At 43.1% G+C, this 15,993-nt stretch overlaps 1 protein-coding gene across 1 annotated transcript; it reads right to left on the bottom strand.

Annotated features, from left to right (window-relative positions):
- Positions 1-4,410: 4,410 nt before the first annotated feature.
- On the bottom strand, positions 4,411-5,465 carry Fthl17fl (ferritin, heavy polypeptide-like 17, member F like). The gene has a single exon (XM_087601213.1). It carries the CDS (start codon positions 5,115-5,117, stop codon positions 4,587-4,589), a length of 531 nt encoding a protein of 176 aa, XP_087457339.1. The 5' UTR covers positions 5,118-5,465; the 3' UTR covers positions 4,411-4,586.
- Between the last annotated feature and the right edge of the window lie 10,528 nt (positions 5,466-15,993).

Genomic DNA, 15,993 nt, shown 5'->3' with positions numbered 1-15,993 from the left:
AGGAAAGGAAAAGAATTAAGATGCTGTATATAGTCAAATATGCACAGACACATATACATTCAAGCACTCATATACACACACTGAGAAGGTCAGAGAGGCCATTGGTACAGTATACTGTGATGAGCTGGAACAGGGTGATTTTCAAAGCTTCCCTGGTGAGTTGTGCTGCTGTTACTAGGGCTCTCAAACATGACTCGGTGAGAAGGCCCAAAATATTGAGCTAAAACACCTGTGGCTACCCCATCTCATCTGTAAAGAGGTGAGTGGTGGGAGGGAAGTCTTAGTGGGGGGGGGCAGAGCAGGACCCAGTAAGAGGGCAACCTCAAGAGAAGTAATAGCAGTCTGTGGCTAGGTGGGTGAGGTGCCCCATGTGGGTCTCTCTGGTTTCCTGGTATAGTGGCTTTGCCTTAAAGGCAAAATTGGGGATTCAGTGTCTGAAAAACCCAAGAATGATAAAATCTGATCAGCCATGGTAGGGGTTGCAAGTCGGAGAAGACCCAGACTCAGTGACAGGTAAGGGTCTTAGACCATGGGCTGAGTTGGAAGCCCAAGTACACAACAGAGGGAGACACACACACAGAACCAAGATAGTTTAGGAGTCAGTCAAAACACCAAGATGTTAGTGTTTGGTTTCAGACCTGGAATATGGGACAGAGGTATATATTTTACATAACCAAAATAGACCTGGCCTCCAGGTTCCCCCAGCATCCATCATTCCCTAGCTGGCATGCCCTGCCCCTTACCCTGAACCTTCCAGCCACTCACCACCAGAGGCTCTTTCCTATGTAATTCAGACATTTCACTCTCTCACTCTCTTCCACTTCTACTTCTCTTTCTCTCTTGCTTGGCCACTACCCTCCCCCTTTTCCCATGGCAATTTCCCTGGCCTTCATCTCTGGGGCCAGTGAATTCACCCAAGTGCAGCTGCTCAATAAACATGCCTCAAATATAATCTGTTTTAAATTGGTTCATTTCACCTGCAGTGGAGAAATAACCTATCAGACGGTGCCAAACCAGGGAGAAACTGAGTCCCTAGCCCAAAGGCCTTGGTCTTTCCAGGCCACATTGGGACCACTTCTGGCCCTCTAACCTTCTCCACCCGAGCTATCATTTCTTCCGACTCAGTGAATACCCATCCCCACTTAATGCCTATCCAGGTCCAGGACACTCAGGGTTCTCTCTGCTGAGTGCAGCTGAGCCAGAGTTAGACCCTTAGATGTAGAAAAGTCTTATCTGAGATTACTGCTGCCCACATCAACCTTTGGTTTGATCTGCTCAGACATGACTTCAATGGTGTTGGGATTTCCAGCAAAAGCTGGGTGCCACAGAACCTAACGCAAAACTTCATTTGAATTGGCCTGAACTCTGTACATCCAGTTTTTTGGAAGCTGCACTCTCCCACTCCTCCTTTCCTGCACCGAGCACAGGACTCCAGGTGGTGTCTCCTAACTCCCTTCCCCACCACCCTCCCCTACCTCCTGCCTTTCCACCTGAGGCTCCAGCAACAGTGGCTATAGTAGTTACAGCAGATGTGATGGCAAATGGTGATGGTGAACTACCAGCCTGCTCATTTTAAATCGCCCACCTTGCTGACAGAAGGAAAGTATACACAAAGAGTAAATAGCACATGGCTGGTCACCATCTTGACTTTAAGATAAAGAGGGTCAAATTATTGCTTCACTGCCATATTTCTAAAGGGCGACATTAAAGTCTTGTTGAGGACTAATGCAGTTAATTAATAAAGCTTTATTAAGCCTCCTGTTTTATTTTTGCTTGATGTACTATTGAGAGCAGATAACTAAAAACAGATCTAGATTGTCTAACTCAGATAAGTTTAGTAGGTATTGACTTCTGTCACAGACCTGCTGAATATGACATTTAAAATCCTAAACTTAAGACACTTAAAATGACAGAAACTCCCAATTCCTAGCAGTGAAACTCCAAAGGTCTCCAAGAATAGGGACACAACAAGAAAGGACTCCACCTGGATCGTGGTATGAAAACCACTGAAAAAGATTGCTTCATTGCCTCGTCCTCAGCTGAGACCTGACCAAAACTGTAGACAAACAGGGATACCAGACATACCTAGCATTGCTTAAGTCAAAGCAAGGTCTCCCAAGTCCTCCTCCACAGGAAGGCTTATAAGATTTGCTTGGTTAGCAGCTGAAGACTGATCCTGCCTTAGGACCTGTGTCCCCAGTGAACCCATCCACATCAGTGAATACCCATTCCATCACAGGAACCTAGCGGGGTGGCTGTCTGATTAATGGGTAAGTCTGCCATTTTAAATGACATTTAGATGTATCCTTCACAGTTCTCTGAGGGGTTTGAACTCAGTGATCAACCACCAGTGCCTCATAGTACATAATTAGGAAAAGTTTAGGTAATGTCTGAGGATATGAAAGTTACTAAGAAAGTGTTTAAAGGTCTAGGAAAGTGTTTTGAGGTTGGTAAATCCCAGTTATAAAGGATTTCTCTTTTGATAAACTAAAGTTTCTTGCAAGTTTCAGGGAATCCACTCAAATCTGCCTCTCACAGATCAAATGTACTAAAGATAAGTACTGTGAATTAACAGGCTCGTTCCCTCTCCACCTTCCTATTCTTGAAGGTGGGATCTATTTCCCTGGTCCTAAGTCCCCGCTTCACCCCTCCCAGCCTTCTTCCAACTACCAAGACCATGAGCCTAAGAGTTTACAATGTATACCCAAAGAAAGGCCTTTAACCCTAAACTTTACCTTCTGCCCCTATCATCCAGGTGTTTTCTCCGAACCTGCATCCAGGAAAGCTCCAATAGAGTTACTGACAGGTGCTCTGGCCCAGTCTCACAGACTGCCACAAGTAAGCCTACAGATTCCTACCCCAAGATGGTCCAACAACCTGGACAGCAGTGAAATAAACAGGTCTTCTCAGACTTGGACAACATTCCAAAACCATCCAAAACTGTGCCCCAATGTCAGCAGGAAGCAGTCATGGATGATTACACTATTCCCCATTCATTTACATTCAAAAGACTGGGATGATTGATTTCAGACATGGGAAAAGAGACTGAGGTGTATGTTTTACATAAACAAAAAGGACCTGGCTTCTAGGTTCTTCCAGTATTCCTCAAGTCCCTACCTGGCAGTCCTGCCCTTAACCCTAAACTTTCCAGCCTAGGGGCTGGGCTGCCCTTCCCCAAGAGACTCCCTATATAATTCAGACATTTTGGCTCTCTCTTAATCTTTGATCTCTGTGCTCACATTCCATTCTCTCTTTCTCCCCTCTTTTCCCACAGTGACTGCCCTGGCTTTGGTCCTTGAAGTCAGTGAATTCACATGAGTGCGGTTTCCAAATAAACCTGCTTTTAATATACTATGGTTTAAATTCGCTCATTTCACCTTAAGAAGAGAAATAACCTATCAGTTAGGATTTCTCAACCAATAAAATAAAATAAAATAAAACAATTCACCCAATTTACAGTAAAAAGGAAGGTTTATTTGGGAATGGGCATGTTGAGTTCAGCAGTCTAGGGACTAACTTAGAAGTGCCAAGCAGAGTATGACTTGCGAGTCTCTTATACACTGGTGGCATGAGGCTTGTGACTTTGAATGGGGTGAGGGCACCTCTCGGACTCCCAGGAAATTGGGACTAGAACCTTTTGGCACCTTTTTGGTCTCCAAGTGGGTGGGGTTGGAAGAAGAAGCAGGAAATGTAATGTGCTAGGGCCCTTGACTGGTCCACCAAACAACATAGGCATTAAGTTATTTTATAGAAAATATGCATGGATGATCCCTTCTATCCTCCATGTTTTTGGCAATAGAAAAGACAAGCCAATACACACCTCTATTTTCTATGTCAACTAGACTGACATGTTCAAACAAGGTCTGTGTCATAGCCTCTACTATGACCCCCTTTTGCTATCAAGAAACAACATTTTACTTAACTATGATTCTTTGGGTAAATGTGTGTGCGTGCGCGCGCGCACGCACGCACGCACGCACAATCCCAGCCACTTCTCATACAATCAAGGGACTCACAGGCCAGATAGGCATCTTATGACACAGCCCAAGTGTCTTTTTTTTTCTTTTTTTCGGAGCTGGGGACCAAACCCAGGGCCTTGGGCTTGCTAGGCAAGCGCTCTACCACTGAGCTAAATCCCCAACCCCACAAGTGTCTTATAATACCTGCCGAATCACATTCCTTTCATTCTGTTTCAGGGTCACCTTATGCTTACTTTTTTACAATACAAACCAGACCAAGCACCCTATAACAAGGAAAACACCCTGAACTCCTTGTTCCCATCAATGATAAGAGAAAGCTAATTTGGTTCAAAAAGACCCCAGGAAATCTAAGCTGAAAAGGGAAGGGACATAAGTAGTCTTTCTTTCAATCATTTTACAAACCTGAAAGTGGATCCACCTTCATTTTTGAAAATGTGTTTTGCAAGAAGAGTCACTTAACTCTCATTATCCTTTGAAACAAACATTTATTGTGAACAGAATCAGAAAAACTGGTGAACTTGCTTCAAAAATAACATGAACTGATACCAGGTCTAATGACCAGAGGAAGACCCCATGGCAGTGAGGACATCCCAGTTCAGTCCAGCTTCAGGACAGGCTGAGCTTGTCAAAGAGGTACTCGGCCAAGCCTTGTTCCGGTGCTCCCATCTGACGGAGGTTGGTCAGGTAGCCACCCATCTTCTTGAGGACATGGACCTGCTGATCCAGACAGTGTTGCCCCAGGAAGTCGCAGAGGTGAGCATCATCCTTTCCCTTGGCCAGCTCGTGCATGTTGAGCAGGCTCTGGTTGATGGTCATCTCCATGCGGAAGGCACATTCCATGGCTCGGAGGCCCCCGTGCCAACTTTCGCGGTCTGGTTTCGCGATGCTGGGCAGAAAAACATGGCCACCACGCTTATTCTGCATGAACACAAACATCTCCGCACTGGCCTTGCAGTTGTGTGACTTGCTCAGGAAGAATCGCTTGAAATTCCCCAGGGCCACGTCATCACGGTCAAAGTAGAAGGCCATTGACAGGTACGAATAGGAAGCCTGGAGCAGCAGACGGATATGGTTGTTGATGGCGTCCTCACAGCACCGGTCATAGTTCTGACGCACTTGTGAAGATGCTTCGGCCATGGCGGGCACTTGAACACAACCACAGTCTCAGCAGTACCTGTACCTTCTCAGAGGGGCAGAGTAGGCTCAAAGGGCAAGGGCCGGCTGTCCAAGAGTCCCTTAGAAGACTGGAAGTGTCCCAGTTGGGCAGGAAGCAGAGGCCTCAAGTGGCTCTGAGGCAGCGGAGCGCGGGCCTACCGGAAATGACGAGTTGGCGCCTGATGATGACATCATTTCAGTGCCTGGGCTTATAGAAGAGAGGGGCCGGGTCAGGAGTGCTGAGTTTCATGGCAGCGCCCCCTGCTGGGCCTTGATTTACCTGCATCATATTCTTGATGGTCTGTGATGTTTTAGACTAAATCCACTCTATGCCTTTATAAAGCAGTTTCTCTGAATATCTTCAAAATGTTATTCTGTTCAACTTTCTGCTCTTTGCTTTCTTTACAAAAATTTACTACCACAATGCTTTATTTGAATGATTTCAACTACTATTCACCTGAGAACAGGGTCAAGGTTCAGATTGAAATGTCATAAGTGCTCAGTTCCATCACTAGATCAGGCAACTCTATGATGACTTTCACATCCATATACGACTTTAAAATATAAGATTTTAAAATTGTTTTATCAGGTGGACAGTAATAGTTGTTGTTATTTTTGTTGTTTTATGGATGAGGAAAAGGCCTGAAAAGCAGAAGATTTGATTCCTTTCTGTGGATTCTAAAATTATTCATGGTGATCCACCACCCTCCAACATTCTTTTTACTCCCATTGCTCTTAAAGTAGTGTTTTGTTGTTTATAATAAAATTATTAGCCAAAGTTGACAAAAACTAGCACTAGGAATGTAGTTTTGTCTTCATTATATGCATATGTGAAACATTAGAATGATCTCCTTAGTGGGGACTAATATTACACTGAATTCATTAATATCACAAATAACATGGATTTAAAAATCCATTATGTATTAACTATTTTTTCTACATAGTATATAACAGTGTCTCCATTTGTCAACTTTACCGTAGGTTTTAATTCTGGAAGGAAAATACAGTAATAGAATTTTTTTCTTTCCTTCTGATTTTAATCCCATTTTCAAAATTTATCAGCTACATTTGGGCCTTTATTTATATGATATCTGTTGGGAATCATAATTATGACAGGTATAAATGGACAAATCAATTTCCAAATAAACAAGAGGTGTATTTGAGGAAGCAATAAAATTTCAAAATGTAGCATATACACATTTATGTAGAAATTCTTCTATTTTTTCCTATATAGGCTATTTAAAAATTTATATTACATTTATGCCTGTTTGTCCAAGTCTATCCATGTGAACCATATTGGGAAAAAGTGCCTTTTGAGTAAATGAGAGTATATTGGATCTTTTGAAAGTGGAGTTACAGATAATTCTGAGTTTTCTGGTGTGTGTTCTGGCAATCCATCTCAGGAATAATTCAAAAGCACCTGGTGCTATTAACCACTGAGCAAACTTTCTACCCTATTTTGTTGCTTTTTAAGTTTGTGGGTACTTGTCTTACGTCTGTAATCTTGAGGGCCATGAAATTTAGTTAGGCTAATTGACTTAATACATTAAGTATGCCATTTTTTTCTTTTTACAGAACTTTTCCTTTGGGAGTTCTTAGCAAAGCATAATATCCAATTGTTTCATCTTAAGCTGATAGGATTTATATTGTATAACATATTATATATAATACAATTATATTACATGATTTTATTACATATAATCATTTATGTGATATATAATATATATAATTATATAAATACTATATGTAAATTGTGTTATATTGCATAAAGATCCCTAACATTTTTTTGGTGAATTTGATGCATGTCTAATAAAGCCTTGTGGTGTTGTTTTGTATTATATTGTGAAAAATATAATGGGTGGTGAAGCTGACTCTGTGTTAGTTCATGGAAATAGCATAGTATTCAGTATATATATATATATATATATATATATATAATTCAGTTATTAGAAAAGAGTTATTTATGTCCACCTGTCAAACTGAAACCCTTAACAACTAAACATTAAGATAATTACTTGTGTTTCCTCTGGCCTTACTTTCACTGTCAGATAATATATGACTTCAATTCTGTAGTTACTGAAGAATATGGAGGGAGTTGAAAAGATTCCAGTATGTAGACAATGGAAGCTATATTTTATGTAAGAGCAATGGAAACAGAAGAAGACAAGGTACAAAGGCATAGTAGGTAAGAATCAAACTATAAAAGGAATTGGCAACTCAGCATGCTTCATAAATACCACAAACCAGGCTTTCATGATAGGGTGAACATACTACAGCCATTTTGCTAGCAATTTACCCTTAAAATCAACATTTCTGTGATTTGGTTCATAAGGATTAACTATTGTTGAATTTTCTGGAAGCAGCTGTCCTAAGAAAAGAGCAGGGGGCGGGGGTGGGGGTTCAGTGCCAGGAAAGAATATGATCAAACTATATTGTGAGTAAAGTATTTTCAAAATAAAAATATATGTAATGTAAAAAAGGAAACTGCCACCCCTTTCTATTCAGTTGGGAGAAGACCTTTAAGGGAAGGAGAAATCCCCATTGATGGATTGATGGATACAATGTTACAATGTGTGTCAAGAGAAAATATGAAAGTAGACATTATATTTGTTAAATGTGAGGGAAAGACTAGAGAATCTAAGTAAACATCTTGCTTTAAAACATTCACTGTCTCTTAAGTCCTCCACCACACATGTTCTTGGTTCTCTTGTATTAATCTGTATGTTGTATTTATAAAACATGAAGCCTGTAGGTCAGTAGACCATGAGTGAATGCCTGGTAAGATCCAGCTAGGTCTTAAAGCCCTGGAGACCCAGAAAGAAAGGTAGGAGCTTTGCCTGCTCCTGACTCCAGTCCCCTGTCATGTAGCCATAATGCCCTTAGAGAGAATTGTGGCCATCAATCATGTAGGGGCTGTGCCCACAAGTCCCTCTTCATGTAGCTGAGGAATCTCAAACCAAGCCAATAGGAAGCACCTGCTGTCAGATTCAACCTTCCACAAAACTGTATAGATCCTATCCAGAAGGAATAAAGGTGTGTGAGAATTACTCCATTGTCTGAGGGCATCAGTCACAAGAGTTGTCACGTGCCTGGGAAGAGAATGCTCTCCCAAAGCTTTCACCACCAGAAGCTCTGCAGCACTTCTCTTGCCAACCAGCTCAATTTGTCTCAGCTCAGCATAGCCAGTGCACTAGCTCAGAGCACAGCTGTACCAGATCAGCAACAGTGACTGTGGAGGTGGCACTTCCCCTCCCTGCTTATGCCCTTTCTTCATGTGAACCTTCCTGCCAGGCTGGCCTAGAGTTCTCCTCAAATAGCTTCCAGTACACAGAATGACAATGAACATCCACATGGGGCAGAAACCATGCTGTAACCCATACTGCAGGATGGTAAACCCACTCTCCCAACTATGGAAACAAGCAATCGTCTTTTCCTGCTGTACTTCCAGTGAGCACCATTGCATGGATTTGGACAAGCTGAAGGGGCAACTGAAGCCTTTTGGCCAGAAATACTCTCTTGTGTTGGCTGAAGGTCTCTAGACTGTGTCTAAATCCTGACAGCCTGCAACAGGTGTTGTTCAAGACTCTCTATGTAACTTAAAACAAACAAACAAACAAACAAACAAAAAATCTGGTAATGCAGCAGCCACTTAAAAGCCACAGGGTGGCTTCCAGTTGTTAAGTCTGTGGGAAAGCTTTAAATTTTGGACCTCTGTGAACTCCCCCCAATAGTCCAAAGTAACATTCCCATTGGATAACCATTTCTTCTCTTTTCTGTCATGGTCACCTCATCATTACATAAAATTCCCCCCAGGCCAGGGAGATATGTGCCTTACTAAAATCCCATGGAATAAAAATAGCCAAAAAAACAAAGCCTCCTTGTTTTGGGAGGAATTCCTGATAGTGCCATGCATAGTCAATGACAATATCTATAGCTCTGACTCCTGTACCTGAGTAACTTCTCTCATCAGAAACAGAGATACTCAAGAAGGAAAAAAACTCTGGTAATTTTTTTTGTCAATCTTAGTCACAATGTGGCAAGATCATAATGTCATGCATAGGGTCATCTGTAGGATTATAACTGGCACCAGTTGTAGGATTAATGGGGTCCCGCGTCTGCTCTGCCACAGGGCTCAGGTAATAGGGCATCCTTGGGCACCAATTTGGGGTTGGAGAGCAGTCTGTGGAGTGGGACATAGCCAGAGCTGGGTCTGCAAGGAGGCCAGGGCTGTCAGGTTCTCAGGCTCTTGGGCATCCAGTCACTGTTGGGATGCCCCTGAAGAGATGAGAATGGAGTCGGGGGCCTGTGGGGCTGGATTGAGCCCAGGGCCAAGGGTGAAAAAGGGGGAGCCCTCCAGCTGGTCCCATGGGTGAGAGTCTTTGGCTTGACAGTGGCTGCAGGATTGGTACCAGGAGTGGCAGGGAACTCAGGGAGGCTTTCTTCAGGAGGTTAGAGGGTGGCTCTGTAGGTGAAGACCTTCTCTGTGGGTCCCTAAGGCAGAACCTGATGAAAAGAGATAGTCCATGTTTTTAAGACATTTATTGCCATGGAGGAAAGTAGATGAGTAAAACCATACCCCACTTCTCAGAGTGGGCCTGAGATTAAATACCTTTTGCAGGGAGGAGTGTCTGGGAAGAAAAAGGGCCTCCAGGCCTTTGGATACCTCATTATAATGGAGATCTGTCTTGAGCCTATGTGACCTGTGGTCATGTCCTTTACCTGTGGAGGGGGGCTTGTGGCATTGCGCTTACATGACTGATGGCCACAAATCTATGGAGGGCTGTGAGCTAGTGATGGGCCTGATTTACTGGGAGTCAGGAGAAACACATACCATCCCTTCAGGGTCACCAGGGTCTCAAGCCTACTCAACTGGTAAACAGGGTGCCTTTCAAGGTTCCACAGCCATCCAAAATAGCAACACAGCCCCTCAGCATTCTCAGTCAGATGAGCCCAAAGACCAAAGTCCTATAGACCACCCTAGTCCAGATCTCACAGCCCTGACCCAGCTAATAAGGGAAATAGAATCCATCTACCCACTGCTGCCTCCTTATCCCTAAGAGGAAACAGTAAATAAACCATCTGTTCTTCCTGCTCCCCCTCTTGCCTCATCCAGGGACAGGCCTCCATTAGAAGAACAAAGGAGCTTCCACCACCCCTAATCCACCTTCTTGCACCCAACTGGAGAGAGATTTCTCTCCTTCCTACTCCCTGAACCACAAAAACCAAAAACTTACAAAACACTTAGACAAAATGCCATAGTAACCTACCCCCAACCATCTACCAGGCAACAACTTTGCAATTTTTATGTCTCTCTTGCACAAATAAACCACTTTCCCATGCTACCTAGGACTCCAATATGGAACTAGAATCCCAAAACACTTAAGCATTTCCCATGAAAATTAACCCCAATCAAACTAAACCACTCAACTGGTGCCCATTCAAGCCTTGTAGGCAGTGAAGGAAGATGACATTCATGTGCCCTAAACAAAATCTCTCCTACAGAGCTATACTGCAAACCTAAACACCCTTCAAGATTGGAGAGATATTTGATGCTCCTCCCTGTACTTCTGTATATGAATAGGGCGGTAAGCCACTGGAACCTCACCAAGTACAGTAAGAAGGACAGCTACTCCCATAGAATCCTTACGGGTGTCCAGCATCTCAGAAAGCTCACTCAAAATTAATCATTAAAATAGATAATGAGTCATTCAAGTGCCTTTATTGATACTGGAGGAGACAAGGCAATTTTAAGACAACATGACATCTCACATGACTGGCAACTTATCTTCTACGCATAAGAGAAACCTCTCACAGATTCACCAACAAACGGGCCTACAGGTGGGAGGACCCTGATGAAGCTGCCCCATACAGCCCCTGGTAACTCAAGTAGCCACCAGTTTTCTAGTGAGAGATATCTTACAAGCTCTAGAGGTAGTGCTTGCCACCCAAAGAGAAAGAGACCACATCAAGATAGAGGACAATACCTATAAAGAAAGTTATATCCAAGGAGACCCTAAAAACCCTCCTCCAAATCACCCCCAATTCTACGGGCCACTGTTAGTTTTGATACTCCCTGCCTTGAGTGGCTCTCCAATGGAAGCCATCTGAGTCCCACAATGGCCTCTATCAAGAGAGAAGCTTAAAGTCTTCACACAGCTGCTAAAAGAACATCTTCTGCTACAAAATATCAGCTCCCCCTGCAATTAATGGAACACCCTTGTGTTCACTATAAAAAGGAGCTCAGTGGAATGAAGACTATTACAAGGTTTGAGGGCAATTAACAAAATAATGTGAGTCTGGGGCTCTCCCAAAGAGCAGCCATCCCTGCCAATGTCCCCCTGTTAGCAATAGATATAAAAGACTGCTTTTTTTCCATCCCTTTCCACCCCGGATACTGCGAATGCTTTGTGTTCTCAGTAACTCCCATAGATAAGTCTGGCCCAGCCTCACAATATGAATGGACTGTCCTCTCACAGGGGCTAACAGCGCAACCATTTTTCAGGAGGCTGTAGCCACTGCATTAAAACCTTATTTAGGAGTAAGGCAGAGAGCATGATGAACTTGGTAGTGTGGCCTCCTTTCACCCGGGTTCCCCAGGCCTTGGCCTGTGCTGGGTGAGCCTTGGGGGGTTCAGGAGCAGCCACAGGTCCTGTCCTGCGGACCCTAGGAGCCTGAGCCCTCATAGCAGCCATGCTGAGATTCTGCAACAACTCTTTCCCTGCCAATGATGTCCCTGGATGACAGTGGCCTCTGTGGGCAGCCTCCATGACTCCACAGGCCACCTACTCTCCAGGGTCGAGTCCACGGAGTAGCCCCAGCTAGGCCTTTGAGTATGTCTCCAGGTGGAGGCAGACAAGGCATGGCAGGAAGAATGGTGGCCACCTGAAAGCCAAGGCTAGCCCTTCCGGGATTCTGCAAGTCTGTGCAAGAAAACTCGGCCATCCCCAGAAGGTGACGGCTCCTGGACGATCTCTCAGACTTGGATGAACAGGGGCCTCAAATGAGTAAGGTGAGCAACGCCCCCCCCCCACATCCCACCATAGCTGAGAGAGGAACAATCGATTGTTGGGCCTCAGGTCTTCCTTCCATCCAATAGAAGTTGAGACACTACAACCACATGCGGCCAATCAGAAATGCTGACGAAGACTTATCTGATGCCATAGAAAGCCTGTGTATATAGTATGAAAAAGCTGCTCTCAACCTTTCCCCCAACCTTTTTTAGACTTTTGGCTAACTCTGGACAACTAGCTGTAGAGATTGCCAACACAGGGTAAAGTAGACGTAGAAGAATACGTGTATACCTATCTAGTCATCATAAAAAGATCATAAACTCTTCTTCTACAAGTGACTTTGAAGCAGAATTGTTTAGGCTGCCTTTAGAGAGATCCAGGAGAGATACTCATCCCTGTTTGTTCATTAGGTTAGAGAACCCAGCAAGAGGAGGAAGAGGCCCAGTGCCCAGAGCCAGATTGGTCTTGTGAAGACATGTCTGTCTCTCTCTGTCTGTCTGCCTCTCTCTCTCTCTCTCTCTCTCTCTCTCTCTCTCTCTCTCTCTCTCTCACACACACACACACACACTCACTTTTTATTCTATTGTATTGTGTATGCATTTTTATTGCTCATTTTTTCTCCATTTTTATTAAATTTGTATTTCTTATTTACATTTCAATTGTTATTACCCTTCCCGGTTTCCAGGCAAACATACCCCTAATGCCTACCCCTCCACTTCTATAAGGGTATTCCCCTCCCCATCCTCCGCCCATTATCGCCCTTCCCCCAACAATCCCGTTGACTGGGGGTTCAGTCATGGCAGGAACAAGTGCTTCCCCTTCCACTGATGACCTTACTAGGGTATTCATTGCTACCTATGCAGTTGGAGCCCAGGGTCAGTCCATGTATAGTCTTTGGGTAGTGGCTTAGTAGTGGCTTACTCTCTAGAAGCTCTGGTTGGTTGGCGTTGTTCATATGAGGTCTCAAGCCCCTTCAAGCTCTTTCAGTCCTTTCTCTGACTCTTCAACGGGTATCCCATTCTCAGTTCAGTGGCTTGCTGCTGGCATTCGCCTCTGTATTTGCTATATTCTGGCTGTGTCTCTCAGGAGAGATCTACATCCAGTTCCTGTCAGCCTGCACTTCTTTGCTTCATCCATCTGATCTACTTTGGAGGCTGTATATGTATGGGCCACATGTGGGGCAAGCTCTGAATGGGTGTTCCTTCAGCCTCAGTTCTTAACTTTGCCTCCCAGGGTATTCTTGTTCCCCTTTTAAAGAAAGAGTGAAGCACTCTCATTTTGGTCATCTTTCTTGAGTTTCATGTGTTCTGTGCATCTAGGGTAATTTGAGCATTTGTGCTAATATCAATGAGTACATACCATGTGTGTTTTTTTATGATTGAGTAACCTCACTCAGGATGATATTTTCAAGTTCCATCCATTTGCATATGAATTTCATGAAGTCATTATTTTTGATAGCTGAGTAGTATTCCAATGTGTAAATGTACCACATTTTTTTAATCCATTCCTCTGTTGAAGGGGATCTGGGTTCTTTCCAGCTTCTGGCTATTATAAATAAGGCTGCTATAAACATAGTGGAACACGTGTCTTTGATATATGTTGGGGCATCTTTTAGGTATATGCCCAAGAGCGGTATAGCTGGGTCCTCAGGTAGTTCAATGTCCAATTTTCTGAGGAACCTCCAGACTGATTTCCAGAATGGTTTTACCAGTCTGCAATCCCACCAACAATGGAGGAGTGTTCCTCTTTCTCCACATCCTCGCCAGCATCTGCTGTCGCCAGAGTTTTTGATTTTAGCCATTCTGACTGCTGTGAGGTGGAATCTCAGGGTTGTTTTGATTTGCATTTCCCTTATGACTAAAGATGTTGAACATTTCTTTAGGTGCTTCTCAGCCATTCAGCATTCGTCAGCCATGAATTTTTTGTTTAGCTCTGAACCCCATTTTTAATAGGGTTATTTTTCTCCCTGCGGTCTAACTCCTTGAGTTCTTTGTATATTTTCAATATAAGGCCTCTATCTGTTGTAGGATTGGTAAAGATCTTTTCCCAATCTGTTGGTTGCTGTTTTGTCCTAGCCACAGTGTCCTTTGCCTTACAGAAGCTTTGCAGTTTTATGAGATCCCATTTGTCGATTCTTGATCTTAGAGCATAATCCATTGGTGTTTTGTTCAGGAATTTTTTTCCAGTGCCCAAGTATTCGAGATGCTTCCCCAGTTTTTCTTCTATTAGTTTGAGTGTATCTGGTTTGATGTGGAGGTCCTTGATCCACTTGGACTTAAGCTTTGTAAAGGGTGATAAGCATGGATCGATCTGCATTCTTCTACATGTTGACCTCCAGTTGAACAAGCACCATTTGCTGAAAATGCTATCTTTTTTCCATTTGGATGGTTTTGGCTCCTTTGTCAAAAATCAAGTGACGATGGGTGTGTGGGTTGATTTCTGGGTCTTCAGTTTTACTCCATTGGTCTGTCTGTCTCTGTACCAATAGCATGCAGTTTTTATCACTATTGCTCTGTAATACTGCTTGAGTTCAGGGATAGTGATTCCCCCTGAAGTCCTTTTATTGTTGAGGATAGTTTTAGCTATCCTGGGTTTTTTCGTTATTCCAGATGAATTTGGTATTTTGATGGGGATTGCATTGAATCTGTAGATCACATTTGGTAAAATGGCCACTTTTACTATATTAATTCTGCCAATCCATGAGCATGGGAGATCTTTCCATCTTCTGAGATCTGCTTCAATTTCTTTCTTCAGAGGATTGAAGTTCTTATTGTACAGATCTTTTACTTGCTTGGTTAAAGTTACACCGAGGTACTTTATATTATTTGCCTCTATTATGAAGGGTGTTGTTTCCCTAATTTCTTTCTCGGCTTGTTACTCTTTTGTGTAGAGGAAGGCTACTGATTTATTTGAGTCGATTTTATACCCACTCACTTTGCTGAAGTTGTTTATCAGGTTTAGTAGTTCTCTGTGGTAACTTTTGGAATCACTTAAATATACTATCATATCATCTGCAAATAGTGATACTTTGACTTCTTGTTTTCCAATCTGTATTCCCTTGATCTCCTTTTGTTGTCTGATTGCTCTGGCTAGAACTTCAAGAACTATAGTGAATAAGTAGGGAGAGAGTGGGCAGCCTTGTCTAGTCCCTGATTTTAGTGGGATTGCTTCAAGTTTCTCTCCTTTAGTTTAATGTTAGCAACTGGTTTGCTGTATATGGCTTTTACTATGTCTAGAATGGGCCTTGAATTCCTATTGTTTCCAGGACTTGTATCATGAAGGGGTGTTGAATTTTGTCAAATGCTTTCTCAGCATCAAATCAAATGATCATGTGGTTCTGTTCTATCAGTTTGTTTATATAATGGGTCACGTTGATGGTTTTCCATATATTAAACCATCCCTATATGCCTGGGATGAAGCCTCCTTGATCATGGTGGATGATTGTTTTAATGTGCTCTTGCATTCGGTTTGCAAGAATTTTATTGAGTGGTACATCTACACACTGGAATATTACTCAGCTATCAAAAACAATGACTTTATGAAATTCGTAGGCAAATGGTTGGAACTGGAAAATATCATCCTAAGTGAGGTAACCCAATCACAAAAAAACACACATGGTATGCACTCATTGATAAGTGGCTATTAGCCCAAATGCTTGAATTACCCTAGATGCCTAGAACAAATGAAACTAAAGACTGATGATCAAAATGTGAATGCTTCACTCCTTCTTTAAAAGGGGAACAAGAATACCCGTGGCAGGGAATAGAGAGGCAAAGATGAAAACAGAAACAGAAGGAACACCCATTCAGAGCCTGCCCCACATGTGGCCCACACATATACAGCCATCC

This window comes from Rattus norvegicus, chromosome X (genome assembly GCF_021556685.1).
Source record: "Rattus norvegicus strain SHRSP/BbbUtx chromosome X, alternate assembly SHRSP_T2T, whole genome shotgun sequence".
NCBI lineage: Eukaryota > Metazoa > Chordata > Mammalia > Rodentia > Muridae > Rattus > Rattus norvegicus.
This window is presented reverse-complemented; position numbering and strand designations above follow the sequence as displayed.

Coding starts and splice junctions, on each gene's coding strand:
- Fthl17fl (XM_087601213.1), bottom strand. CDS start 5,117: ATGGCCGAAGCATCTTCACAAGTGCGTCAGAACTATGACCGGTGCTGT.